The 27,933-nt window shown below is 38.7% G+C and overlaps 2 protein-coding genes across 2 annotated transcripts in view; one reads left to right on the top strand and one right to left on the bottom strand.

Moving 5' to 3' along the window:
- Positions 1-11,858: 11,858 nt before the first annotated feature.
- On the top strand, positions 11,859-13,068 carry LOC134822781 (uncharacterized). The gene is made up of 2 exons (XM_063834036.1): positions 11,859-12,093; positions 12,463-13,068. The coding sequence occupies exons 1-2, from the start codon at positions 11,944-11,946 to the stop codon at positions 12,634-12,636; spliced, it is 324 nt and encodes a 107-aa protein (XP_063690106.1). The 5' UTR covers positions 11,859-11,943; the 3' UTR covers positions 12,637-13,068.
- A 74-nt stretch (positions 13,069-13,142) lies between these two features.
- The window catches only part of LOC134822780 (clumping factor B-like), a 28,366-nt gene continuing 13,575 nt past the window's right edge, over positions 13,143-27,933 (bottom strand). Inside the window, exon 5 of the mRNA XM_063834035.1 lies at positions 13,143-14,189. Within this exon, the coding sequence (XP_063690105.1) occupies positions 13,423-14,189 (767 nt within the window). The 3' untranslated portion in view covers positions 13,143-13,422. The remainder of the gene's footprint in view (positions 14,190-27,933) is intronic.

Below are 27,933 nucleotides of genomic sequence, written 5' to 3'. Positions count from 1 at the left end.
TATAAAATTAATTTTAGTGGATCTTTTAAATTACTAATCGGTTATTCCTTTTGATAAATGTTTAAAGTAATGTGATGAAGGCTATTTGTGTGGAAATACATGGAGGTATATATGCGGGAGGTAAATATGAGAATTGTTTTTAAAATATGTTTTACACAGGCTACACATGGGAGTATCTGTACAATCTTCATGTTATGTCTTATGTATCTACACGTTGTGTTCCTCATTAAAAGTTTGATATTGAACTTTGGAATAACTAAAATGTTGATACTTAAGAAAAACAAGTTGCTTAGAACGACTGCCAATCGATAGGAATGACTTTAAGTCGGATAACCCATTGACATAATGGGGACAGCTCGTTTGGGCAAATAGGAATGTATATTTTATCCTGAATGTTTGATCCCTTCACTGAAAGTTGCAGAATGTAAAAATTAAGTTTATTATGGGTCTAGTCAGTAAGGAAATATGAGATATAAAATATTCCCTATCAATAAGTGGATTGTTCCAAAGTTTTGAAGATTCGTAGAATTTCCTCTACGGGTTATGCGGTGACCTGATTAAGATTTGTATGAAGGTTCGTGACCCCATACATAGTCGTGACCCCTTACCATCATGTCGTGGACCCCCATCCATTGTCGGTCCCAATAAGTGTCGGGGTGCAAACGGAGGTAAAGTAGATATTTCCAGGAATTCCAAGGAATCCCTCATATTTACCGCAATCGCAGAATTAACCGCAAACCCCAAATCTAATTAAATCTACCTCAGTTAAACAAAAAAATTCAGTTAAACAAAAAATTCATTTTATGCATTTATTACCGAGTAAACAAGATTACAATAAATCAATATTATTTAAAGGAATCCTAATTCAATGTGTAGTATGGTTGTCACTCTGTAAATAGATTAGATTTAGGTTGGACGGGCAAAAGGAGTGTTCGTGCTGTTCGCTATTGCTCACACCAAACGGCAAACTAGTAAAATTTTGTTAGGACACGTGTTCATCACATACAAAATTAGGATTGAAGAAATTTATTGTTATAACTTTTAGTGTCAGTGGATGGGAAAGCGGTGTGGTGCATTTAATAGAGTGACAGCCCTTCTGATTTAAGTTGTTTTTCGTGGCATAATGGGTATATTTTTGGGACCTAAGGCTTTACTATGGCAACTTTAAAATTGGTTCTTTTAATCATTTATTAAATATCACTTTAAAAATAATATATAAATAGGAATCTGTTTTTCACACTGTGATCCAGTCCTATATAAAAAAACCTCTTAAATCAAATATTTTAAAGTTCACTAATGGAAATAGTCATACAATTAAGAAATTACCTAATTCTTAATATCTACCTAAGAGTAAAATATAACCTATTCAATGTTACCTGTTATACACTAAATATTAGGTTTTTTAATTCTTAGTTGGTGAGTCAGCACACATTTACCAAAATCAAAAATTTTTTAATAGGAGGAACCTGTGGGCCCGATGTAGTGAGAAACACTGGATTACATTTGTTGAAGATACGACCTCACTATCAAGCCATCGGAGTGTTACAAAGTTGGTTGTATCTATAAGTGTATACTTCACTACATGCATAACTGCTTGGCGTGATGGGCTACTCTTTGATTGGTTTCGAAAGGTCTTTCAACAACCTCAGGCATCATCACTTCTAGTAGTCCCTGGATTATGACGGGTTCATAGCGGGATAGTAGAAACATGTTTTTCTGGGCCCAACATTCTACGCTCCACTATGTTATACTGGTCTCTTGGTTAACTCCCTATCATCTGGCCATTGCTTGTGTTTCTGGACAAATAGATGGGGGATACTATGTTCCTTAAGATGATCTCAGCGTCTTCTTCTTCTCTTTGGTCTTTACGTTCAGCGGTGGTTCATAAAGGTTGGGAGCTATAGTGGTTAATGATCGAGCTCCCACTTGCTTCTGTCTGGAGTTTGCAAGCCATCGTTGGCTTCTATCCTTCTGTCAGCGCTGATAATCTTTTCATCTTTCGCTTCTCTTGATCAGCAAGTTCTGTCATTGCCACAAGTTCAGCTCCATTAGATAAACCTACTTTACTTTATCTGGGATAGATACTACATCAGGTATTAGTGGTGTAGCTGCAATTGTGCTGCGGGAAGTTCCTCTGTCTTCTCCTCCTCATCAAATATTATCATTTCTAGTCGTTGGCATCTGAAAGAAATATTTTGGGTCTTATGATGAGTTGGTCAGCAGCTAGGTAACCTTTCGCGTTATGCCCTGCCTTGTGAAGGACCGACGGTGCCCTCTTCGGTTTCCTTGGCGTTGTAGGATTAACCTCGTCATCTGTGATGAAGCAGGTCTTCATGATTTTCACGTAGACCTGATCATAGCGCCAGTTGAAAACGTCCCTGTCTTGGTTGCAACCTGGGCAGAACGTGAGGTTTTGATTGAGTGTCTCCCTTGTTTGATGGAGTTTACAGTTTCTGAAAGGCTTTATTCCAAAGCTTTAGGTGCTAGGTGTTGACGCAGTTTCATGGATAGCATGACAGTTCGGACTAAGTTTGATGATCAGGTTTTCCACGTCGGTTGTGAATGTCATTTGTATGTTCCCATGTGAGAAAGAGGTTTTGCCGCTTTTTGTCAACAAAGTTGAACAAATAAGGTCTCTTCATCAAAGTCCTACACCTGTTGGTTAGCTGTTTCCTCTCTGATGTTGTCCTCATTATCTTGTCCATACCCGAGGGCAGTTGTACCAACTACAGGTTTCCAACTAAATCTCTTGGAAGTAAAGTTGGCGCTGACGGTCTTCTGCTCTTTGGGATAAGACCAATCTTCTGTGTGTCTGCAATAGCTATGGTTTAGTGTAAACTTTTTAGCAGTTAGGGGTCACTAGAGTTACAAAGTTTGGTTTGTCCCTTAATACGTTGGATGACTTTGTACTCAGTGCAGATTGTTTTTCAGTGCAATCCTTTCTGGTCTCTACTCCTGCTAGTGTTCGGTGGTGGTGGTACAAGGATGCACAATTCCCTAGCACTTCTTAAGGTATCTGTTACACTATGCGCCTCAAGCGCTCTCACAATGTGATGCGTAGGTTGATCAACAGTTAACCCCATGACATCTTACTAATGATGAGGTGGTTATCCACCCACGCCTACTGTGGACCGTGATTTCATCATTAGACCTTTGTTTCCAAAAGGTCCTCTAGTTCTTCTTAATCAGGGTCCAAATTTCTCTTCACCTAAGATCTACATACATGTACATTCCTAGGAACGTCATTGGTGCTTGATAATGGATTTGGCACCTGTTGTTCGACTTAGTACATTGCATCATAGGTATTGTACTTTCCTCCAGTACGCATAATAGACCCGACAGGCACTTCGATGGTTTAGCCTTCATTTCTTCGCCCAGTCCAGGGAACTCTTTTACTTCCTTCAAATCTTCTTCTTCTCCTTCTCGCTCCTTAACGACAACAGGGTTATAGGTCATCAGCAAATGCTTTCTTTGAGTCTTGCACACTGAAGCTTGGCTCATACCCACTTGACTGACCAGTACAGCTAGAAGTACAGTAAGGACGTTGATTACATAAGGACAGGATCAGTGGGTCTCCCTCTGGAAACAGCTAGCTCATACCAGAATGTTTGGATGTCCATTTTCTGCACTTAACTAGGCCTTTAGGCTTCCATAATACTCAATTATAAGCTTAATGAAGCTTTTCAGGTAGGTGGTACCGGCGTAGGGCATAATTTATAAGGCTGTGGGACTCTCCATACGCATTAAGGTAATCCAGATCACGTGGACTTGTCTTCTGGTGGCTTTTAGCATCTTTACTGTGCAGGATGGGCTTGAGTGTGTTCTAGGCATCCAGGGGTTTTCTTCATGTAAACTTTCTGTACTGAGGTGTCAATGAGAAGATTTTGTTGTCATGTGCTCATTGAGTTGGGGGAAGCTGTTTTTGCCCTTGGGGGGACCGTGTACTTGAGCACTGCTCAAGTACACGGTCTCCCAGATGGCACAAGAACAGCTTCCCACTAAGTTTGGAGTGTGATGTACGGAATTGCAGTGATCTTTCAGATCATCCGTTTTTGGAATTAATGTACTCACTCCCACCTTCCACTGTGGGGGGAACAACTCGTTTTCCAATTCCTGCATTTCATATGGTGTAGATTGTTGACTGACGTTCGACACTTCTTTAGATCTGGTAGTTGACACATTTGACCCATGTGTGGAATTATTTCTCCTTGACTTAAGTGTTAGGGGAATTCATCCCATGTTGGGTGGCCTGTACGTAGTTCCAATTAGGTGTGTCAAGGTCTTTCAAGTCCTGGTGGGGTTTAACATAGTCACGCTCTCGGTTATATCTTTGTACTCCTTTTCAAAGAGAAACTTAGAGTTCTTCTCTGTCAAACTCAGGCTCTTGATCTTTTTCTCTTCCGTCGTGCGCAGTTTCTTCTATCAAGAAACTACTTTTATTCTTATTAACGTTCGTTTCTAAAATGAATAAACAACATGGATTAACTCCAGCTCCAGACGCGGTGTGTGTTTTAAAGCGGGTGAGGTGGATCAGACTACAGGGGAACTGTATCTGTCACATCATTAGGGACACGTCTGCCAGAGATGGACTCTCAATCACCTATTAAACACGACAGAAACTGCTGAGAAGTAAGTTTTCTTGGTGTTCTAATGCACAACGTATAATGCTAGTCTCACCCAAGGCGACACAATACGACATAAATCCAGAGAATTAGATTTATTCTTATCCAATTATTCGGTTTTTGGACGATAGACATGTACTCTAATTTAATCGAGCGTCTTTCAATAATTTTTACACCCAAACTTGAATTTTTTCTAAAAGGGATCTCAACTCGAAGCCAAATTTGTTAGTTCACAACACTACCTACTTGAGGAAAATTTTTATTACAAAAACATTTTTCAGCTTACCTGATTCAGGAATGGAAGGAGACTATTGCAGAAATCCAGACGGGTAAGTCTTCAATATCTGATATCTGGTAGTGTTCCATAATCATTGCTATCAAGTGCGAGCACAAGGTAGGGGCACAAACCGTTATTATAATTTAAGTAAAACATCTACAAAAATCTGCAATGAAGGGGCTTTGGATTTATAAATGATCTGGAGAAATTTCTTTATACTTTGACTAGAAATTCTTCATTATAATGTGGTCGTCATTTACTCAGTGAAGCAAAAACCCTTGGTGTTTGAATAGTGAGGGAACCTAATCTCGCGGGGGGTTATGTGAAATACCTACATGCCTGGTAAGCATTTTTACAATAAATCATAAATACTCATAATATTATATTTTATAGCTGAGTTCATGTGCTGGCGTTGTGTCTATAATGTCTATACTCTCAGCTCCGAAATTTGAAAGGTTTGCGTGTGGGTGCAGTTACTTCCGTAAACTAGTTTTTCATTGATCCAATGATATAGTTTGAGTGGGGACCCCTGGCTATCATTTCATAAATTTTGTAAGCTGTGTAGAATACAGTTTTAGCAGCAGGAAGAAGAAACAGTCCAAATCGCCTCTTTTCGCCCCCATCTGAATGACGGTTTATAAATTTGTTAATACAACAAAATTATATGATAACACCTAAAAGTAGTTGAGTTGACGGTGGGATGGAGTGAATTTGGAGATATGGTTCGGCCCTGTTCTGCTGAATGTGGAGGAGGTTAATCATATGAGGAGTAAGACCTGTACAAACCCAAGTTCTGAGAACGGAGGATAAGAATGCGAGGGGGACAGCGAGGGAGGACGGATATTTGCAACTCCAACCTGCTCTCAGATCACGAAATACTCAGGTGCTTGGATATATAGCAAGATCAGTAATCCTCTTTGTTACTTTGCTGTGTGCAATGAACTTATTTAATTAGGCGTTTCACCGCGTCACTTTAGCCTGAAAATCGTTTGAACACTTAAAACGAATAGGGATGAAAATTTTTGATATGACGTAGAACGCAAAAAATCATCAATTCCATATCCTAAGCTGTGCTTAATAATAATATTTGTTAACATATTGGTAGAATTAATTAGTTTGAAAGTTTGTCGCTTATTGTGCGTACACAACTATAATTAAATTTAAATACAGTATTAATTACAGGGTGGGCTGAAGGAAATACCACACGCAACCTTTAATAACTACGTAATTGTATTGCTAAAATATTTCATGAGAATATAGAGATATGGGTCATAACTTAGATTTCTGAAATTCGTTAAAATTTCATCACAACTCGGCTTATAACTATGCCGAGTTATATGACATTTTAAAGTGCGATAAACGACTTGAACTTTTGGGAGGGAAAGCGCTTCAATTACCCAAACCAAAAGTGTGTTAGAATACTTGAGTCCCCTGGCTCAAAGTGTCATTCAAGTTTAGTGATGAAAAAAGGGATTGGCGTCAGAAATTCTAAGTTTGACCCCATATCAATTTCTCTAAAATGTTTTAGCATTCTGCTACGAAGTACGTGAGTTATTAAAGTTTTGGGTGTGTGTAGTTCCTTCTGAGCACAGTTGTGTTTTTACAGCGCAGCTAGTTTTTCATTTGAATAAAAAGGACATAAAACACAGAAGCTACGGTATTTCACCTCGACGCTTTGTTTTGAGCAGATTTGCTAGTTAATGCCCTGCAGGTATTGCTAACTGTTCTATTATAAATTCAGGTAATAGGTATAAATTAGGCTTGATGTGGGTTAATATTATTTAGTTATTTACGTTAGTTAGACTTCGGGATCTTGTTGGTTGTATCTTTTTTTGAATATGAAGTGACTTCCTTTTGTATCATAGTTGAGCTTGTTTTGTTACGGGCATAAAAATCCACTTTTTGCTCGAGCCCTGGGACTTTCTTTTAGGTTCTTACTTGTATATGATAGAATGGAGTGTCCGATCTTCTGATGGTATCGGGAACCTTCTAGAGCCTTTCAGAGCTGTGTTGTGAGCACTTTACTGCCACAAAACTTCGGACCTTCGACTGTCGACAGACCAGCATAGATATAATCCACCCTAAAATCCGTTCTGAATAGCGACAATTTCTTCGGACATTGCATGAGGATACCGTTAGCATTTTTGGAGGGATGTTGTGATATGAAGGTAGTATGAATAGTTTCGTAGTGAAGTTAAAATTTAGAAGAAAACAGAAAGTGTAAGATATGCTTTAAAAAAGATTTAAAAAAGGACTTTTAAAGTTTTGGGTTATTACAATATAGTAATAGTATTGTTAGTTGTGATGATTAGAAATTTGATAATTGAGGCAACTTTTATCGGATCCTCAAATATTGGTAGTTTTTATTGTGTGAGATCCTGGAGAGGTTTCGCTTTTATCAGTCGATGATATGAGGATATGTTTCCAGGATTATATTGCGGTCGTAGAGACTATGTAGGACAAGTGAAACAGTTGTTCTGAGCGTGCTGGTCAATGGCTTTCTTTTCTCTGGGAGTGTTTCGAAAATCCAGCGTTCAAAATCTTTTTTAAGAGATAATGCTTTTTTATGTGCCACGGATTTCAAACATTCTTGAGTAAGAGTAGCTGAAAGTTTGACCTTAGCTCATGCAATAAATGCCGCCGAGGTTTTAAAGATAAACATAAAAACTCGGCCACTAATTTTACTACTTTTAATATCTGTATGTGATTTGCTGAGCAGGGAATATTGAAAAGAACATTTAACTTCCTGTATGTTGTGAAAAAGGCCTTTTCTAAATAAAAGTAAGAGTATATAAGTGTAGCAATTGATTCATTGTGTCGTGTGTTTAGATTTTTGGGAGGATCTTCAGGACTTTCAGCTTTATCTCGTTCACACACTGAAAGATAATTATATTCAAATTAATGATCCAATTGGGAGTGAAAGAAACAAGTCCCACGGGATCTACTGGAAAATTACTGGGCGAGTAATAATAGCCTGGGGTCCCCAGCGTAACTGGAAATTTGCATTTGAAACCACCAAATAACACAACAAGATGTTATGATAATGCTGAAACATTACCAATGGGTGCATCGATTTACCGCGGAGATTGGAAAAGGAAAAAAGCGACGCAGTAAATCGGGATTTTTGGATTTAGACGAGCTGAACAGTGAAAACATCCTGATCTTTTGAACATCTAAATTTGCCTGAAATCTCAATGATGACTAGCTGGAGGTCACATTACAGGCGTTTTAATCAAACAATTCAGCGCTAGTTAGAGCTAGTGGGTTATATCAATTTAAGCATAAGACTGGGATTCTGGAGACGAGTCATTTTTGGGCCTACAAATGATTTTCATAGTTTTAGTCGAGCTGAACATCCTGCACCCTTTGAAATTTGAACAGAAATTCAATATCCGCCCAATATTCTTTGCTAAATATTTTGGTCTTGTGTAAAGCAATTAACTTTATTTGTTTGAATTTTTTTCCCTATCTCTTGCGAAGGCAAAAAGATCGTAGGAAAAGAAGTAATCGAGTTATGAATATGAGGTGGCCCGGACGGTCCTAGTCTACGGTGATGGACAAAAGTCTGCTCCTTCGCAATTAGACCATCGATCCCCTATCATTATGTGTATTGGAAGCCGGAAGCTAAGCGTCTGTTATGCTGCGCGCGACGTAGCCATGTGTTAATTAATTACAGTGAAGTTCCTCTTCGCAAGTTATTTCGCAATTTTCTGGATTTTATTTATTGTTGATCGGCGCGGCGCTACATTGGTCAAATACAATCGTCTATTTTTACCATGCGCGAATCCCACTCATTTTACATTTATTAAAAACATAGTAGTTGAATATGCTGCACTTTTTTCCAGTCACACTTTTATCGAAAAGAATTAATGATACAAAATTCAAGTACATCGTATGGAGGGAAATTGATTCGTGGTGGTTTTAACAGCGGCGAAATTTCTTGTAAATAAAAATTTGCTATTCTTACTATATTAAAGCGAGACGATATATATGAACGTGTTTTATCGTACCATGCGGCCATTTTTTTTTTTTAACCCCTTTGGCACCATGGCATCAACTTTAACGCGAACTTTCTGCAAAAACCGTAAAAAGATATCCAATTGAAACTTTTTTGATGGGTAAAAGCTTTCTTTAATGGACTCCAAAATCAGTATGAACAAGAAATTTGCGCCGTTGTTTTGTTTTGGCGGAACGCTAGATTTCCATTTCACATTTACTATAAATTTAAGTATAAGCTCCAATCCAGCCTAACTTCAATCTTTCATGATAATAATATTGATAAATTATGCATCTAATAAACGGGTGGAAAACATTGAAAATTCAGTTCATTGCCGTAGAACTTAACTTGTATCTGTAATTCAAAAATTAGCTTCAAAGGTAACACATACTCGGTACTCATCAATACACTTGGCGTGCACGTTACAAATTGGGGCGTATTACCTAATAGTAATATTATTGCATTACAAGCATCATATAAATTAAAAACCAGTCGCGCCGCGCATTCATAGATCACAGGTATCTATAGCACATCTCGCAAGCAATCCTCGCGCGCGGCAATTTTTGTTGCATGGTAACGGGACGGAATGACATAATATTCAGATCCGCCTACTGCTATCTCCAAAATCCACGCTTTTCTGCAAAAAACCTCCATTCGTAACCTTCACTCTTGCCTTTTTTCAAAAGGGTGAAAAGGAAAAAATTGAAAATTGGCCAAGCAATAGGAGTTTTAGAGCCCACAATTTTGACCATCAAGTGGTGTCAAAAACGCAAATTAAATAGGTAAAAGTTATTTTAGTCTTTTGAGTCTTTTGGTTATACGGGTTCCTGCTAGTTCTATTAAATTTAAACCAAAAGAAAAATTCACTATGAAAATTACGTCGAAATCACTCATTCTTAAATACCTAGAATTTAGTAAAAGCAGATTGGTCAATCGCTGTCACTTGAAGTTAACCTTGTAAGGAACCACTTTATTATTCAATAAACCCATCGTGTTTATAGTCTAGTAGTAAAATAGAATAGTCCATTAACCATCTATCAAAAAGAACATTCTCAATCAAACAGTTTGGATATCTACAGAATTGCTACTCTCTGACACAGCAAAGGACACTATTCATACTGTAAAGCTGTCATGTGTAATATTCAGACAAGCTTCACGACAAGCCACGTGACCAACAGCCACGTGATCACCAGCCACATGATCACCAACCACGTGACCAACAAGCCACGTGACCAGCAGCCACGTGACCAGCAATCCTCATGACCAGCAAGCCACATGATCCAGCCACGTGACCAAAAAGCCACGTGACCAGCAGCCACGTGACCAGCAAGCCACGTGACCAACAGCCACCTGATCACCAGCCACATGATCACCAGCCACGTGACCAACAAGCCACGTGACCAGCAGCCACGTGACCAGCAATCCTCATGACCAGCAATCCTCATGATCCAGCCACGTGACCAAAAAGTCACGTGACCAAAAAGCCACGTGACCAAAAAGCCACGTGACCAGCAGGACGTGGACCGCAAGCCACGTGACCAGCAGGCCACGTGATCACCAGACCAGTGACCAGAAGCCACTTGATCACAGCACGTGACCAACAAGCCACATGTTCACATCACGTGACCAGCAAGCCACATGATCACCAGGCACTGTGACCAAAAGCCACGTGACAACAAGCATGTGACAGCAGCAAGTGACCAGCAGCAAGTTGACTGCAAGCACATGACAGCAAAGACATGAGCACAGCCAGTGACCAGCAGCAAACGTGACAGCAAGCCACATGACCAGCATCCACGTGACCAGCAGCCACGTGACAGCTAGCCACGTGCCGCAGCCCACATGACCAGCAGCCCACGTGCAGCAGCCACATGACCAGCAGCCACCGTGACCAGAGGCACGTGACCAGCAGCCACGTGATCACAGCCACGTGACAGCAAGCCACATGATCACCAAGCCACGTGACAACAAGCCACATGATACAAGCCACTTATTCACCAGCCCAGGTGACGCAGCCACATGACCAGGGCCAGCCACGTGACGCAAGCCACATGACCAGCCAGCCACGTGATCACCAGCCACGTGACCAGCAAGCCACGTGACCAGCAAGCCATGACAGCCACGTGACCAGCAGCCACGTGATCACAAGCCACGTGGCCAGCAAGCCACATGATCACCAGCCACGTGACCAGCAAGCCACATGACCAGCAAGCCACGTGACCAGCAGCCACGTGAACAGCAAGCCACGTGACCAGCAAGCCACGTGACCAGCAAGCCACGTGACCAGCAAGCCACGTGACCAGCAAGCCACATGATCACAAGCCACATGACCAGCAGCCACGTGACCAGCAAGCCACATGATCACAATCCACATGACCAGCAAGCCACGTGACCAGCAGCCACGTGAACAGCAAGCCACGTGACCAGCAAGCCACGTGACCAGCAAGCCACATGATCACAAGCCACATGACCAGCAAGCCACGTGATCACCAGCCACATGACCAGCAAGCCACGCGACCAGCAGCCACGTGACCAGCAGCCACATGACTAGCTTGCGAAAGAGGATAATGGTGTTAGTTTGATGATCTGCACAAAGCTCTAATAGCCTGGCAAGCAGACCCCCTCGGAGGATGCCTCTCGTCCTCCGATCGGTCCTATGAAAACACTCGTGTCATGTTCTAATCTTGAGCAGTTTTTTTAGCAACGTGGCTGTACTGTCTTGGTTCTTTTGTTATTGTCGAGAAATGATGTCATGAGCATATGTCGAGCTTGTTTTAATTTGTTGTACGTTTTTTATTTTTTACATGATTTTGTTTATGCTCCTACTATTATATGATAGGTTTTCATTGTTTGTTTGATAGATTTGTTTACAATTACCAGTTATTTTTAGTGGTTAACAAATTCTCTTTCAACATCAGATACTTGTGCGATGTGTCCGGTTGTTACCCTATATTCTCATATCCTTTCCAACACACTATTGCAACATATAAATCTCACCACTTAACGTACAATAAAAGCGCAGTTTCCACGTGCGGAAGTGTCGGGCAATGTCGGGGAGAAGGCAGCTGAACACAGCCCAGATCAGTCAGGTGATAGACGAGACTATCTGGAAGGAGAAGATTGCGCACGAGAAGAAGGCTAGGGAGTATTGGGATAATATCTACCGGTCTGATATTATGAAGGAGCACGCCCTACCGGTTAGATTAAGTATTCATACTTGTACGCCTTATAAAGTTATAATGATTAAGTTATAACGCTCTTATCAAGTTATCATATTTTTATCGCGATTTTGTACTGTCTCTTGAATTAATCTAACAAATCAAATTTAATTCTAACAAAGCCTATAATGGTACATTGTACAGACATCAAATGCTTTTCAATAATCAATCGCAGTAGATTTAAAGACTTACAAAATCGATGATAAAATGGATAATATCAATTAATAAGCTGAGCATAAACTCTCCTGAAAACGCTGCCCACAGCATGTACACACACCTAGAGACGATAAAGTGTTGCAACCTATATCCTACTTCGACACGAAGTGAAAGTGACACCTTCACTTTCAGGTACACACACCTAGAGACGGTAAAGTGTTGCAACCGATATCCTACTTCGACACGAAGGTGCGGCTGATCACCAGCAGGGAAATAGGCTCCAGACAGCAGACCCCTCAGATATACCGCCTCCAGAGTAGTCATGGTAACAGGCTACTTAAGTCTGACCTGCTCTGCTCTGATTAGTTACAGAGTAGTCATGGTAACAGGCTACTTAAGTCTGACCTGCTCTGCTCTGATTAATTACGGGCTTGCTGTTCTGGATACTGTCGGGGAGGAAACTGGAAACGTGGTTTTGGATTTCGATTGTTATATTATGTTGTGTAACCATGGGTAACCACATGGCGGTAACCAGGTAACCAGATTGGGAGTTGTTATGTGTATCACCTACCTATACTTGTTCTTATTTATTATGGGATATTTGACCAAAACCCATAATCATGGGTAGAGTGGACCGCATTTGCGGACGGTCATTCAAATTAATATCATTTCCTTTTGTTTTGGAAAGAGAGACACTAGCAGCGGTCCACTCTACCCATGATTATGGGTTTTGGTCAAATATCATCTCTTTTTGATTATAATGTCTGGGTCCTTTACACCTACATATACCTACTTGTTCTTATTTATAAATTATAATGGGATATTGGACTCTACAATCTACATGCACTAACAGGAGACAAGTAAACAATCTATTGACTTTTGTCAAATCAGATTTTCCACGAATTTTCAATATTGATTTATAACGAATGATTATAAATAATGACAGCTCAGCAATGAACACATTTTATCTAATTTGCGATTACGATATATAGCGAATAACTACTTTTAAGGATTAAGTCTGTTTTAAACAAGCAAATAATTTACATCATTAATTCGTTTGTTTTAACCTCAAATTTTCTGTAAAATATTTTAACTGTCACGATGCCAAAATTTGATATTTCAATCTTTCTCGAATATAACGTTTTTAGCTGTTCAATGTTCTCCATGAACGATTAAAACAATCATCGTGATCAAAAATCCACTAACAGCTGAAACATTTCTGCAATAACCACTGTCTGCAGGGGTATTTCCAACTTCGCTTTCATTTGTACTATCAATCTCACCTTTCCCCTCACCTTCACTTTCACTTTCACTTTCACTTTCACTTTCACTTTCACTTTCACTTTCACTTTCACTTTCACTTTCACCATCGCTACCAATATCTTCGTCCAACTGAGATTCAGCTTCGGTTGACTCATTTGTATTGTCCAAATCTTCTGATTTTTCAAATGCTGGTGAGTCTGGACTGGACGGATCTTTTTCGCTCTGAGGCTCAGTTTCATTTTCACTTCCAACCTCTTTTCCATCAACCTCGTCCTCATCTTGCTGCGAACTACCTTCCTCTACATCCATAGTGTGATTCCCAGTTTTTCCGCTGTCGTTAATTTCAGTTTGACTAGAATTTTTATTGTTATCACTTTCAGTTTCCACACCTTCAACGTTCCCGCCATCCTGTCCTTGGTCAATTTCTACAGTTACTGGTTTAGCAGTAACTTCATCAGTCTTTTCCATCACACCGTCATTTTGACTAGAATTCTCATTGTTATCACTTTCAGTCTCATCATTTTGACTTCCGCCGTTTTCAGCTCCACTACCGTTCTCGTCAGTGTCAGAAGTGGGTGGTTTAGCCGTAGCTGCAGTCTTGTTACTAGGGTAACTGTTACTAGGTTCTTGGGTTGGTGCTACTGGGGGTATAGGTTCTGAAAAATTGTTGATAAATTCTTAAAGTATGATTAAAATGAGTATCAACATATCAATAACATCACTTACTAGAGTAATCATCGTAACAGAACCTACAATATTTTGTCCCTATATCAGCCTGAGTCTAACAATAATTGGGACAACAAAAAGCAGTGGCTAACGGACAACTAAGAACCTGTCAATTTTAACTAATTAACATGCTAGCTTGGGAAATGATACGTCACTGATTGGGCCATGTGATGTGATACCTGTGGGAGCCCGGAATGATCAGAGGTTCTTAGTTGTCGGTCACTGGTCGGGGTCGTCTTCCCAAAATCAGCTACTTAAAATGTATCAGTATGTTTAGGGAGCATTGGGGGAAGGACAACTCGTACAGGCTGGTTATTCGTAACATAATACTAGTGTACCGCTGGTATTGTACTACATGAGTCATGTTACCATGACAACTGTCTTGTCTGTACTACTAGCAGATCAGGTGAGCTGGGTTTAATGGGTATCTATTTGTGGATTATAGTTCACACTAACCATCAGTAGGAGCTGGGTTTAATGGGTATATATTTGTGGTTTATACTTCACACTAACCATTAGTAGGAGCTGGGTTTAATGGGTATCTATTTGTGGTTTATACTTCACACTAACCATCAGGTGAGCTGGGTTTAATGGGTATATATTTGTGGTTTATACTTCACACTAACCATCAGTAGGAGCTGGGTTTAATGGGTATCTATTTGTGGTTTATACTTCACACTAACCATCAGTAGGAGCTGGGTTTAATGGGTATCTATTTGTGGTTTATACTTCACACTAACCATCAGTAGGAGCTGGGTTTAATGGGTATCTATTTGTGGTTTATACTTCATACTAACCATCAGTAGGAGCTGGGTTTAATGGGTATCTATTTGTGGTTTATACTTCACACTAACCATCAGTAGGAGCTGGGTTTAATGGGTATATATTTGTGGTTTATACTTCACACTAACCATTAGTAGGAGCTGGGTTTAATGGGTATATATTTGTGGATTATACTTCATACTAACCATCAGTAGGAGCTGGGTTTAATGGGAATCTATTTGTGGTTTATACTTCATACTAACCATCAGTAGGAGCTGGGTTTAATGGGTATCTATTTGTGGTTTATACTTCATACTAACCATCAGTAGGAGCTGGGTTTAATGGGTATTTATTTGTGGATTATACTTCACACTAACCATCAGTAGGAGCTGGGTTTAATGGGTATCTATTTGTGGTTTATACTTCACACTAACCATCAGTAGGAGCTGGGTTTAATGGGTATCTATTTGTGGTTTATAGTTCACACTAACCATTAGTAGGAGCTGGGTTTAATGGGTATTTATTTGTGGTTTATACTTCATACTAACCATCAGTAGGAGCTGGGTTTAATGGGTATTTATTTGTGGTTTATACTTCATACTAACCATTAGTAGGAGCTGGGTTTAATGGGTATATATTTGTGGTTTATACTTCACACTAACCATTAGTAGGAGCTGGGTTTAATGGGTATCTATTTGTGGTTTATACTTCATACTAACCATCAGTAGGAGCTGGGTTTAATGGGTATATATTTGTGGTTTATAGTTCACACTAACCATTAGTAGGAGCTGGGTTTAATGGGTATATATTTGTGGTTTATAGTTCACACTAACCATTAGTAGGAGCTGGGTTTAATGGATATCTATTTGTGGTTTATACTTCATACTAACCATCAGTAGGAGCTGGGTTTAATGGGTATCTATTTGTGGTTTATACTTCATACTAACCATCAGTAGGAGCTGGGTTTAATGGGTATATATTTGTGGTTTATAGTTCATACTAACCATTAGTAGGAGCTGGGTTTAAAGGGTATCTATTTGTGGTTTATAGTTCACACTAACCATTAGTAGGAGCTGGGTTTAATGGGTATATATTTGTGGTTTATACTTCATACTAACCATTAGTAGGAGCTGGGTTTAATGGGTATCTATTTGTGGTTTATAGTTCATACTAACCATTAGTAGGAGCTGGGTTTAATGGGTATATATTTGTGGTTTATAGTTCATACTAACCATTAGTAGGAGCTGGGTTTAATGGGTATCTATTTGTGGTTTATAGTTCATACTAACCATTAGTAGGAGCTGGGTTTAAAGGGTATCTATTTGTGGTTTATACTTCATACTAACCATCAGTAGGAGCTGGGTTTAATGGGTATCTATTTGTGGTTTATACTTCATACTAACCATCAGTAGGAGCTGGGTTTAATGGGTATTTATTTGTGGTTTATACTTCACACTAACCATCAGTAGGAGCTGGGTTTAATGGGTATATATTTGTGGTTTATAGTTCACACTAACCATTAGTAGGAGCTGGGTTTAATGGGTATATATTTGTGGTTTATAGTTCACACTAACCATCAGTAGGAGCTGGGTTTAATGGGTATATATTTGTGGTTTATACTTCACACTAACCATCAGTAGGAGCTGGGTTTAATGGGTATATATTTGTGGTTTATAGTTCACACTAACCATCAGTAGGAGCTGGGTTTAATGGGTATATATTTGTGGTTTATACTTCACACTAACCATCAGTAGGAGCTGGGTTTAATGGGTATCTATTTGTGGTTTATACTTCACACTAACCATCAGTAGGAGCTGGGTTTAATGGGTATATATTTGTGGTTTATACTTCATACTAACCATCAGTAGGAGCTGGGTTTAATGGGTATATATTTGTGGTTTATAGTTCACACTAACCATCAGTAGGAGCTGGGTTTAATGGGTATATATTTGTGGTTTATAGTTCACACTAACCATCAGTAGGAGTTGGGTTTAATGGGTATATATTTGTGGTTTATACTTCACACTAACCATCAGTAGGAGCTGGGTTTAATGGGTATCTATTTGTGGTTTATACTTCACACTAACCATCAGTAGGAGCTGGGTTTAATGGGTATCTATTTGTGGTTTATACTTCACACTAACCATCAGTAGGAGCTGGGTTTAATGGGTATATATTTGTGGTTTATAGTTCACACTAACCATCAGTAGGAGCTGGGTTTAATGGGTATATATTTGTGGTTTATACTTCACACTAACCATCAGTAGGAGCTGGGTTTAATGGGTATCTATTTGTGGTTTATACTTCACACTAACCATCAGTAGGAGCTGGGTTTAATGGGTATCTATTTGTGGTTTATACTTCACACTAACCATCAGTAGGAGCTGGGTTTAATGGGTATATATTTGTGGTTTATACTTCATACTAACCATCAGTAGGAGCTGGGTTTAATGGGTATATATTTGTGGTTTATACTTCACACTAACCATCAGTAGGAGCTGGGTTTAATGGGTATCTATTTGTGGTTTATACTTCACACTAACCATCAGTAGGAGCTGGGTTTAATGGGTATATATTTGTGGTTTATACTTCATACTAACCATCAGTAGGAGCTGGGTTTAATGGGTATATATTTGTGGTTTATACTTCACACTAACCATCAGTAGGAGCTGGGTTTAATGGGTATATATTTGTGGTTTATACTTCATACTAACCATCAGTAGGAGCTGGGTTTAATGGGTATCTATTTGTGGTTTATACTTCACACTAACCATCAGTAGGAGCTGGGTTTAATGGGTATCTATTTGTGGTTTATACTTCACACTAACCATCAGTAGGAGCTGGGTTTAATGGGTATATATTTGTGGTTTATACTTCATACTAACCATCAGTAGGAGCTGGGTTTAATGGGTATCTATTTGTGGTTTATACTTCACACTAACCATCAGTAGGAGCTGGGTTTAATGGGTATATATTTGTGGTTTATACTTCACACTAACCATCAGGTGAGCTGGGTGTCATGGGTTTATATTTGTGGTTTATACTTCATACTAACCATCAGTAGGAGCTGGGTTTAATGGGTATATATTTGTGGTTTATACTTCACACTAACCATTAGTAGGAGCTGGGTTTAATGGGTATATAGTTGTGGTTTATACTTCACACTAACCATCAGGTGAGCTGGGTTTAATGGGTTTATATTTGTGGTTTATACTTCACACTAACCATTAGTAGGAGCTGGGTTTAATGGGTATATAGTTGTGGTTTATACTTCACACTAACCATCAGGTGAGCTGGGTTTAATGGGTATATATTTGTGGTTTATACTTCACACTAACCATTAGTAGGAGCTGGGTTTAATGGGTATATATTTGTGGTTTATACTTCACACTAACCATCAGTAGGAGCTGGGTTTAATGGGTATATATTTGTGGTTTATACTTCACACTAACCATCAGTAGGAGCTGGGTTTAATGGGTATCTATTTGTGGTTTATAGTTCACACTAACCATCAGTAGGAGCTGGGTTTAATGGGTATATATTTGTGGTTTATACTTCACACTAACCATCAGGTGAGCTGGGTTTAATGGGTATATATTTGTGGTTTATACTTCACACTAACCATCAGGTGAGCTGGGTTTAATGGGTATATATTTGTGGTTTATACTTCACACTAACCATCAGTAGGAGCTGGGTTTAATGGGTATATATTTGTGGTTTATACTTCACACTAACCATCAGTAGGAGCTGGGTTTAATGGGTATCTATTTGTGGTTTATACTTCACACTAACCATCAGTAGGAGCTGGGTTTAATGGGTATATATTTGTGGTTTATACTTCACACTAACCATCAGTAGGAGCTGGGTTTAATGGGTATCTATTTGTGGTTTATACTTCACACTAACCATCAGTAGGAGCTGGGTTTAATGGGTATCTATTTGTGGTTTATACTTCACACTAACCATCAGTAGGAGCTGGGTTTAATGGGTATCTATTTGTGGTTTATACTTCACACTAACCATTAGTAGGAGCTGGGTTTAATGGGTATATATTTGTGGTTTATACTTCACACTAACCATCAGGTGAGCTGGGTTTAATGGGTATATATTTGTGGTTTATACTTCACACTAACCATCAGTAGGAGCTGGGTTTAATGGGTATCTATTTGTGGTTTATACTTCACACTAACCATCAGGTGAGCTGGGTTTAATGGGTATATATTTGTGGTTTATACTTCACACTAACCATCAGTAGGAGCTGGGTTTAATGGGTATATATTTGTGGTTTATACTTCACACTAACCATCAGTAGGAGCTGGGTTTAATGGGTATCTATTTGTGGTTTATACTTCACACTAACCATCAGGTGAGCTGGGTTTAATGGGTATATATTTGTGGTTTATACTTCACACTAACCATTAGTAGGAGCTGGGTTTAATGGGTATCTATTTGTGGTTTATACTTCACACTAACCATCAGTAGGAGCTGGGTTTAATGGGTATATATTTGTGGTTTATACTTCACACTAACCATCAGTAGGAGCTGGGTTTAATGGGTATATATTTGTGGTTTATACTTCACACTAACCATCAGTAGGAGCTGGGTTTAATGGGTATATATTTGTGGTTTATACTTCACACTAACCATCAGTAGGAGCTGGGTTTAATGGGTATATATTTGTGGTTTATACTTCACACTAACCATCAGTAGGAGCTGGGTTTAATGGGTATCTATTTGTGGTTTATACTTCACACTAACCATCAGTAGAACTGGGTTTAATGGGTATTTATTTGTGGTTTATACTTCACACTAACCATCAGTAGGAGCTGGGTTTAATGGGTATCTATTTGTGGTTTATACTTCACACTAACCATCAGTAGGAGCTGGGTTTAATGGGTATATATTTGTGGTTTATACTTCACACTAACCATCAGTAGGAGCTGGGTTTAATGGGTATATATTTGTGGTTTATACTTCACACTAACCATCAGTAGGAGCTGGGTTTAATGGGTATATATTTGTGGTTTATACTTCACACTAACCATCAGTAGGAGCTGGGTTTAATGGGTATCTATTTGTGGTTTATACTTCATACTAACCATCAGTAGGAGCTGGGTTTAATGGGTATATATTTGTGGTTTATACTTCACACTAACCATCAGTAGGAGCTGGGTTTAATGGGTATATATTTGTGGTTTATACTTCACACTAACCATCAGTAGGAGCTGGGTTTAATGGGTATCTATTTGTGGTTTATACTTCATACTAACCATCAGTAGGAGCTGGGTTTAATGGGTATCTATTTGTGGTTTATACTTCACACTAACCATCAGTAGGAGCTGGGTTTAATGGGTATATATTTGTGGTTTATACTTCACACTAACCATCAGTAGGAGCTGGGTTTAATGGGTATCTATTTGTGGTTTATACTTCATACTAACCATCAGTAGGAGCTGGGTTTAATGGGTATATATTTGTGGTTTATACTTCACACTAACCATCAGTAGGAGCTGGGTTTAATGGGTATATATTTGTGGTTTATACTTCACACTAACCATCAGTAGGAGCTGGGTTTAATGGGTATATATTTGTGGTTTATACTTCATACTAACCATCAGTAGGAGCTGGGTTTAATGGGTATATATTTGTGGTTTATACTTCACACTAACCATCAGTAGGAGCTGGGTTTAATGGGTATATATTTGTGGTTTATACTTCACACTAACCATCAGTAGGAGCTGGGTTTAATGGGTATATATTTGTGGTTTATACTTCACACTAACCATCAGTAGGAGCTGGGTTTAATGGGTATATATTTGTGGTTTATACTTCACACTAACCATCAGTAGGAGCTGGGTTTAATGGGTATATATTTGTGGTTTATACTTCACACTAACCATCAGTAGGAGCTGGGTTTAATGGGTATATATTTGTGGTTTATACTTCACACTAACCATCAGTAGGAGCTGGGTTTAATGGGTATATATTTGTGGTTTATACTTCACACTAACCATCAGTAGGAGCTGGGTTTAATGGGTATCTATTTGTGGTTTATACTTCACACTAACCATCAGTAGGAGCTGGGTTTAATGGGTATATATTTGTGGTTTATACTTCACACTAACCATCAGTAGGAGCTGGGTTTAATGGGTATCTATTTGTGGTTTATACTTCACACTAACCATCAGTAGGAGCTGGGTTTAATGGGTATATATTTGTGGTTTATACTTCACACTAACCATCAGTAGGAGCTGGGTTTAATGGGTATATATTTGTGGTTTATACTTCATACTAACCATCAGTAGGAGCTGGGTTTAATGGGTATCTATTTGTGGTTTATAGTTCACACTAACCATCAGTAGGAGCTGGGTTTAATGGGTATCTATTTGTGGTTTATACTTCACACTAACCATCAGTAGGAGCTGGGTTTAATGGGTATATATTTGTGGTTTATACTTCACACTAACCATCAGTAGGAGCTGGGTTTAATGGGTATCTATTTGTGGTTTATACTTCACACTAACCATCAGTAGGAGCTGGGTTTAATGGGTATATATTTGTGGTTTATACTTCACACTAACCATCAGTAGGAGCTGGGTTTAATGGGTATCTATTTGTGGTTTATACTTCACACTAACCATCAGTAGGAGCTGGGTTTAATGGGTATATATTTGTGGTTTATACTTCACACTAACCATCAGTAGGAGCTGGGTTTAATGGGTATATATTTGTGGTTTATAGTTCACACTAACCATCAGTAGGAGCTGGGTTTAATGGGTATCTATTTGTGGTTTATACTTCACACTAACCATCAGTAGGAGCTGGGTTTAATGGGTATCTATTTGTGGTTTATAGTTCACACTAACCATCAGTAGGAGCTGGGTTTAATGGGTATCTATTTGTGGTTTATACTTCACACTAACCATCAGTAGGAGCTGGGTTTAATGGGTATCTATTTGTGGTTTATACTTCACACTAACCATCAGTAGGAGCTGGGTTTAATGGGTATCTATTTGTGGTTTATAGTTCACACTAACCATCAGTAGGAGCTGGGTTTAATGGGTATCTATTTGTGGTTTATAGTTCACACTAACCATCAGTAGGAGCTGGGTTTAATGGGTATCTATTTGTGGTTTATACTTCACACTAACCATCAGTAGGAGCTGGGTTTAATGGGTATATATTTGTGGTTTATACTTCACACTAACCATCAGTAGGAGCTGGGTTTAATGGGTATCTATTTGTGGTTTATACTTCACACTAACCATCAGTAGGAGCTGGGTTTAATGGGTATCTATTTGTGGTTTATAGTTCACACTAACCATCAGTAGGAGCTGGGTTTAATGGGTATATATTTGTGGTTTATACTTCACACTAACCATCAGTAGGAGCTGGGTTTAATGGGTATCTATTTGTGGTTTATACTTCACACTAACCATCAGTAGGAGCTGGGTTTAATGGGTATCTATTTGTGGTTTATACTTCACACTAACCATCAGTAGGAGCTGGGTTTAATGGGTATCTATTTGTGGTTTATACTTCACACTAACCATCAGTAGGAGCTGGGTTTAATGGGTATCTATTTGTGGTTTATACTTCACACTAACCATCAGTAGGAGCTGGGTTTAATGGGTATATATTTGTGGTTTATACTTCACACTAACCATCAGTAGGAGCTGGGTTTAATGGGTATCTATTTGTGGTTTATACTTCACACTAACCATCAGTAGGAGCTGGGTTTAATGGGTATATATTTGTGGTTTATACTTCACACTAACCATCAGTAGGAGCTGGGTTTAATGGGTATATATTTGTGGTTTATACTTCACACTAACCATCAGTAGGAGCTGGGTTTAATGGGTATATATTTGTGGTTTATACTTCACACTAACCATCAGTAGGAGCTGGGTTTAATGGGTATCTATTTGTGGTTTATACTTCACACTAACCATCAGTAGGAGCTGGGTTTAATGGGTATATATTTGTGGTTTATACTTCACACTAACCATCAGTAGGAGCTGGGTTTAATGGGTATATATTTGTGGTTTATACTTCACACTAACCATCAGTAGGAGCTGGGTTTAATGGGTATATATTTGTGGTTTATACTTCATACTAACCATCAGTAGGAGCTGGGTTTAATGGGTATATATTTGTGGTTTATACTTCACACTAACCATCAGTAGGAGCTGGGTTTAATGGGTATATATTTGTGGTTTATACTTCACACTAACCATCAGTAGGAGCTGGGTTTAATGGGTATCTATTTGTGGTTTATACTTCACACTAACCATCAGTAGGAGCTGGGTTTAATGGGTATCTATTTGTGGTTTATACTTCACACTAACCATCAGTAGGAGCTGGGTTTAATGGGTATCTATTTGTGGTTTATACTTCACACTAACCATCAGTAGGAGCTGGGTTTAATGGGTATCTATTTGTGGTTTATACTTCACACTAACCATCAGTAGGAGCTGGGTTTAATGGGTATCTATTTGTGGTTTATACTTCACACTAACCATCAGTAGGAGCTGGGTTTAATGGGTATATATTTGTGGTTTATACTTCACACTAACCATCAGTAGGAGCTGGGTTTAATGGGTATCTATTTGTGGTTTATACTTCACACTAACCATCAGTAGGAGCTGGGTTTAATGGGTATATATTTGTGGTTTATACTTCACACTAACCATCAGTAGGAGCTGGGTTTAATGGGTATATATTTGTGGTTTATACTTCACACTAACCATCAGTAGGAGCTGGGTTTAATGGGTATCTATTTGTGGTTTATACTTCACACTAACCATCAGTAGGAGCTGGGTTTAATGGGTATATATTTGTGGTTTATACTTCACACTAACCATCAGTAGGAGCTGGGTTTAATGGGTATCTATTTGTGGTTTATACTTCACACTAACCATCAGTAGGAGCTGGGTTTAATGGGTATATATTTGTGGTTTATACTTCATACTAACCATCAGTAGGAGCTGGGTTTAATGGGTATATATTTGTGGTTTATACTTCACACTAACCATCAGTAGGAGCTGGGTTTAATGGGTATCTATTTGTGGTTTATACTTCACACTAACCATCAGTAGGAGCTGGGTTTAATGGGTATCTATTTGTGGTTTATACTTCACACTAACCATCAGTAGGAGCTGGGTTTAATGGGTATATATTTGTGGTTTATACTTCACACTAACCATCAGTAGGAGCTGGGTTTAATGGGTATATATTTGTGGTTTATACTTCACACTAACCATCAGTAGGAGCTGGGTTTAATGGGTATCTATTTGTGGTTTATACTTCACACTAACCATCAGTAGGAGCTGGGTTTAATGGGTATCTATTTGTGGTTTATACTTCACACTAACCATCAGTAGGAGCTGGGTTTAATGGGTATATATTTGTGGTTTATACTTCACACTAACCATCAGTAGGAGCTGGGTTTAATGGGTATCTATTTGTGGTTTATACTTCACACTAACCATCAGTAGGAGCTGGGTTTAATGGGTATATATTTGTGGTTTATACTTCACACTAACCATCAGTAGGAGCTGGGTTTAATGGGTATATATTTGTGGTTTATACTTCACACTAACCATCAGTAGGAGCTGGGTTTAATGGGTATATATTTGTGGTTTATACTTCATACTAACCATCAGTAGGAGCTGGGTTTAATGGGTATCTATTTGTGGTTTATACTTCACACTAACCATCAGTAGGAGCTGGGTTTAATGGGTATATATTTGTGGTTTATACTTCACACTAACCATCAGTAGGAGCTGGGTTTAATGGGTATCTATTTGTGGTTTATATTTCATACTAACCATCAGTAGGAGCTGGGTTTAATGGGTATCTATTTGTGGTTTATACTTCACACTAACCATCAGTAGGAGCTGGGTTTAATGGGTATCTATTTGTGGTTTATACTTCACACTAACCATCAGTAGGAGCTGGGTTTAATGGGTATATATTTGTGGTTTATACTTCACACTAACCATCAGTAGGAGCTGGGTTTAATGGGTATATATTTGTGGTTTATACTTCACACTAACCATCAGTAGGAGCTGGGTTTAATGGGTATATATTTGTGGTTTATACTTCACACTAACCATCAGTAGGAGCTGGGTTTAATGGGTATCTATTTGTGGTTTATACTTCATACTAACCATCAGTAGGAGCTGGGTTTAATGGGTATATATTTGTGGTTTATACTTCATACTAACCATCAGTAGGAGCTGGGTTTAATGGGTATCTATTTGTGGTTTATACTTCACACTAACCATCAGTAGGAGCTGGGTTTAATGGGTATCTATTTGTGGTTTATACTTCACACTAACCATCAGTAGGAGCTGGGTTTAATGGGTATATATTTGTGGTTTATACTTCACACTAACCATCAGTAGGAGCTGGGTTTAATGGGTATATATTTGTGGTTTATACTTCACACTAACCATCAGTAGGAGCTGGGTTTAATGGGTATCTATTTGTGGTTTATACTTCACACTAACCATCAGTAGGAGCTGGGTTTAATGGGTATCTATTTGTGGTTTATACTTCATACTAACCATCAGTAGGAGCTGGGTTTAATGGGTATATATTTGTGGTTTATACTTCACACTAACCATCAGTAGGAGCTGGGTTTAATGGGTATCTATTTGTGGTTTATACTTCACACTAACCATCAGTAGGAGCTGGGTTTAATGGGTATCTATTTGTGGTTTATACTTCACACTAACCATCAGTAGGAGCTGGGTTTAATGGGTATATATTTGTGGTTTATACTTCACACTAACCATCAGTAGGAGCTGGGTTTAATGGGTATATATTTGTGGTTTATACTTCACACTAACCATCAGTAGGAGCTGGGTTTAATGGGTATCTATTTGTGGTTTATAGTTCACACTAACCATCAGTAGGAGCTGGGTTTAATGGGTATCTATTTGTGGTTTATACTTCACACTAACCATCAGTAGGAGCTGGGTTTAATGGGTATATATTTGTGGTTTATAGTTCACACTAACCATCAGTAGGAGCTGGGTTTAATGGGTATATATTTGTGGTTTATACTTCACACTAACCATCAGTAGGAGCTGGGTTTAATGGGTATATATTTGTGGTTTATACTTCACACTAACCATTAGTAGGAGTTGGGTTTAATGGGTATATATTTGTGGTTTATACTTCATACTAACCATCAGTAGGAGCTGGGTTTAATGGGTATCTATTTGTGGATTATACTTCACACTAACCATTAGTAGGAGCTGGGTTTAATGGGTATATATTTGTGGTTTATACTTCATACTAACCATCAGTAGGAGCTGGGTTTAATGGGTATATATTTGTGGATTATACTTCACACTAACCATTAGTAGGAGCTGGGTTTAATGGGTATCTATTTGTGGATTATAGTTCATACTAACCATCAGTAGGAGCTGGGTTTAATGGGTATATATTTGTGGTTTATACTTCACACTAACCATCAGTAGGAGCTGGGTTTAATGGGTATCTATTTGTGGTTTATACTTCACACTAACCATCAGTAGGAGCTGGGTTTAATGGGTATCTATTTGTGGTTTATAGTTCACACTAACCATCAGTAGAGCTGGGTTTAATGGGTATCTATTTGTGGTTTATACTTCACACTAACCATCAGTAGAGCTGGGTTTAATGGGTATCTATTTGTGGTTTATACTTCACACTAACCATCAGTAGGAGCTGGGTTTAATGGGTATCTATTTGTGGTTTATACTTCACACTAACCATCAGTAGGAGCTGGGTTTAATGGGTATCTATTTGTGGTTTATACTTCACACTAACCATTAGTAGGAGCTGGGTTTAATGGGTATCTATTTGTGGTTTATACTTCACACTAACCATCAGTAGAACTGGGTTTAATGGGTATCTATTTGTGGTTTATACTTCACACTAACCATCAGTAGGAGCTGGGTTTAATGGGTATCTATTTGTGGTTTATACTTCACACCTAACCATCAGTAGGAGCTGGGTTTAATGGGTATATATTTGTGGATTATACTTCATACTAACCATTAGTAGGAGCTGGGTTTAATGGGTATATATTTGTGGTTTATAGTTCATACTAACCATCAGTAGGAGCTGGGTTTAATGGGTATATATTTGTGGTTTATACTTCACACTAACCATCAGTAGGAGCTGGGTTTAATGGGTATATATTTGTGGTTTATACTTCACACTAACCATCAGTAGGAGCTGGGTTTAATGGGTATATATTTGTGGTTTATACTTCATACTAACCATCAGTAGGAGCTGGGTTTAATGGGTATATATTTGTGGTTTATACTTCATACTAACCATCAGTAGGAGCTGGGTTTAATGGGTATATATTTGTGGTTTATACTTCACACTAACCATTAGTAGGAGCTGGGTTTAATGGGTATCTATTTGTGGTTTATACTTCACACTAACCATCAGTAGGAGCTGGGTTTAATGGGTATATATTTGTGGTTTATACTTCACACTAACCATCAGTAGGAGCTGGGTTTAATGGGTATCTATTTGTGGTTTATACTTCACACTAACCATCAGTAGGAGCTGGGTTTAATGGGTATATATTTGTGGTTTATACTTCACACACTAACCATCAGTAGGAGCTGGGTTTAATGGGTATCTATTTGTGGTTTATACTTCACACTAACCATCAGTAGGAGCTGGGTTTAATGGGTATCTATTTGTGGTTTATACTTCACACACTAACCATCAGTAGGAGCTGGGTTTAATGGGTATCTATTTGTGGTTTATACTTCACACTAACCATCAGTAGGAGCTGGGTTTAATGGGTATATATTTGTGGTTTATACTTCACACTAACCATCAGTAGGAGCTGGGTTTAATGGGTATATATTTGTGGTTTATACTTCACACTAACCA

Source organism: Bolinopsis microptera, chromosome 11 (genome assembly GCF_026151205.1).
Source record: "Bolinopsis microptera isolate Bmic1 chromosome 11, MBARI_Bmic_1.0, whole genome shotgun sequence".
Classification (NCBI taxonomy): domain Eukaryota; kingdom Metazoa; phylum Ctenophora; class Tentaculata; order Lobata; family Bolinopsidae; genus Bolinopsis; species Bolinopsis microptera.
This window is presented reverse-complemented; position numbering and strand designations above follow the sequence as displayed.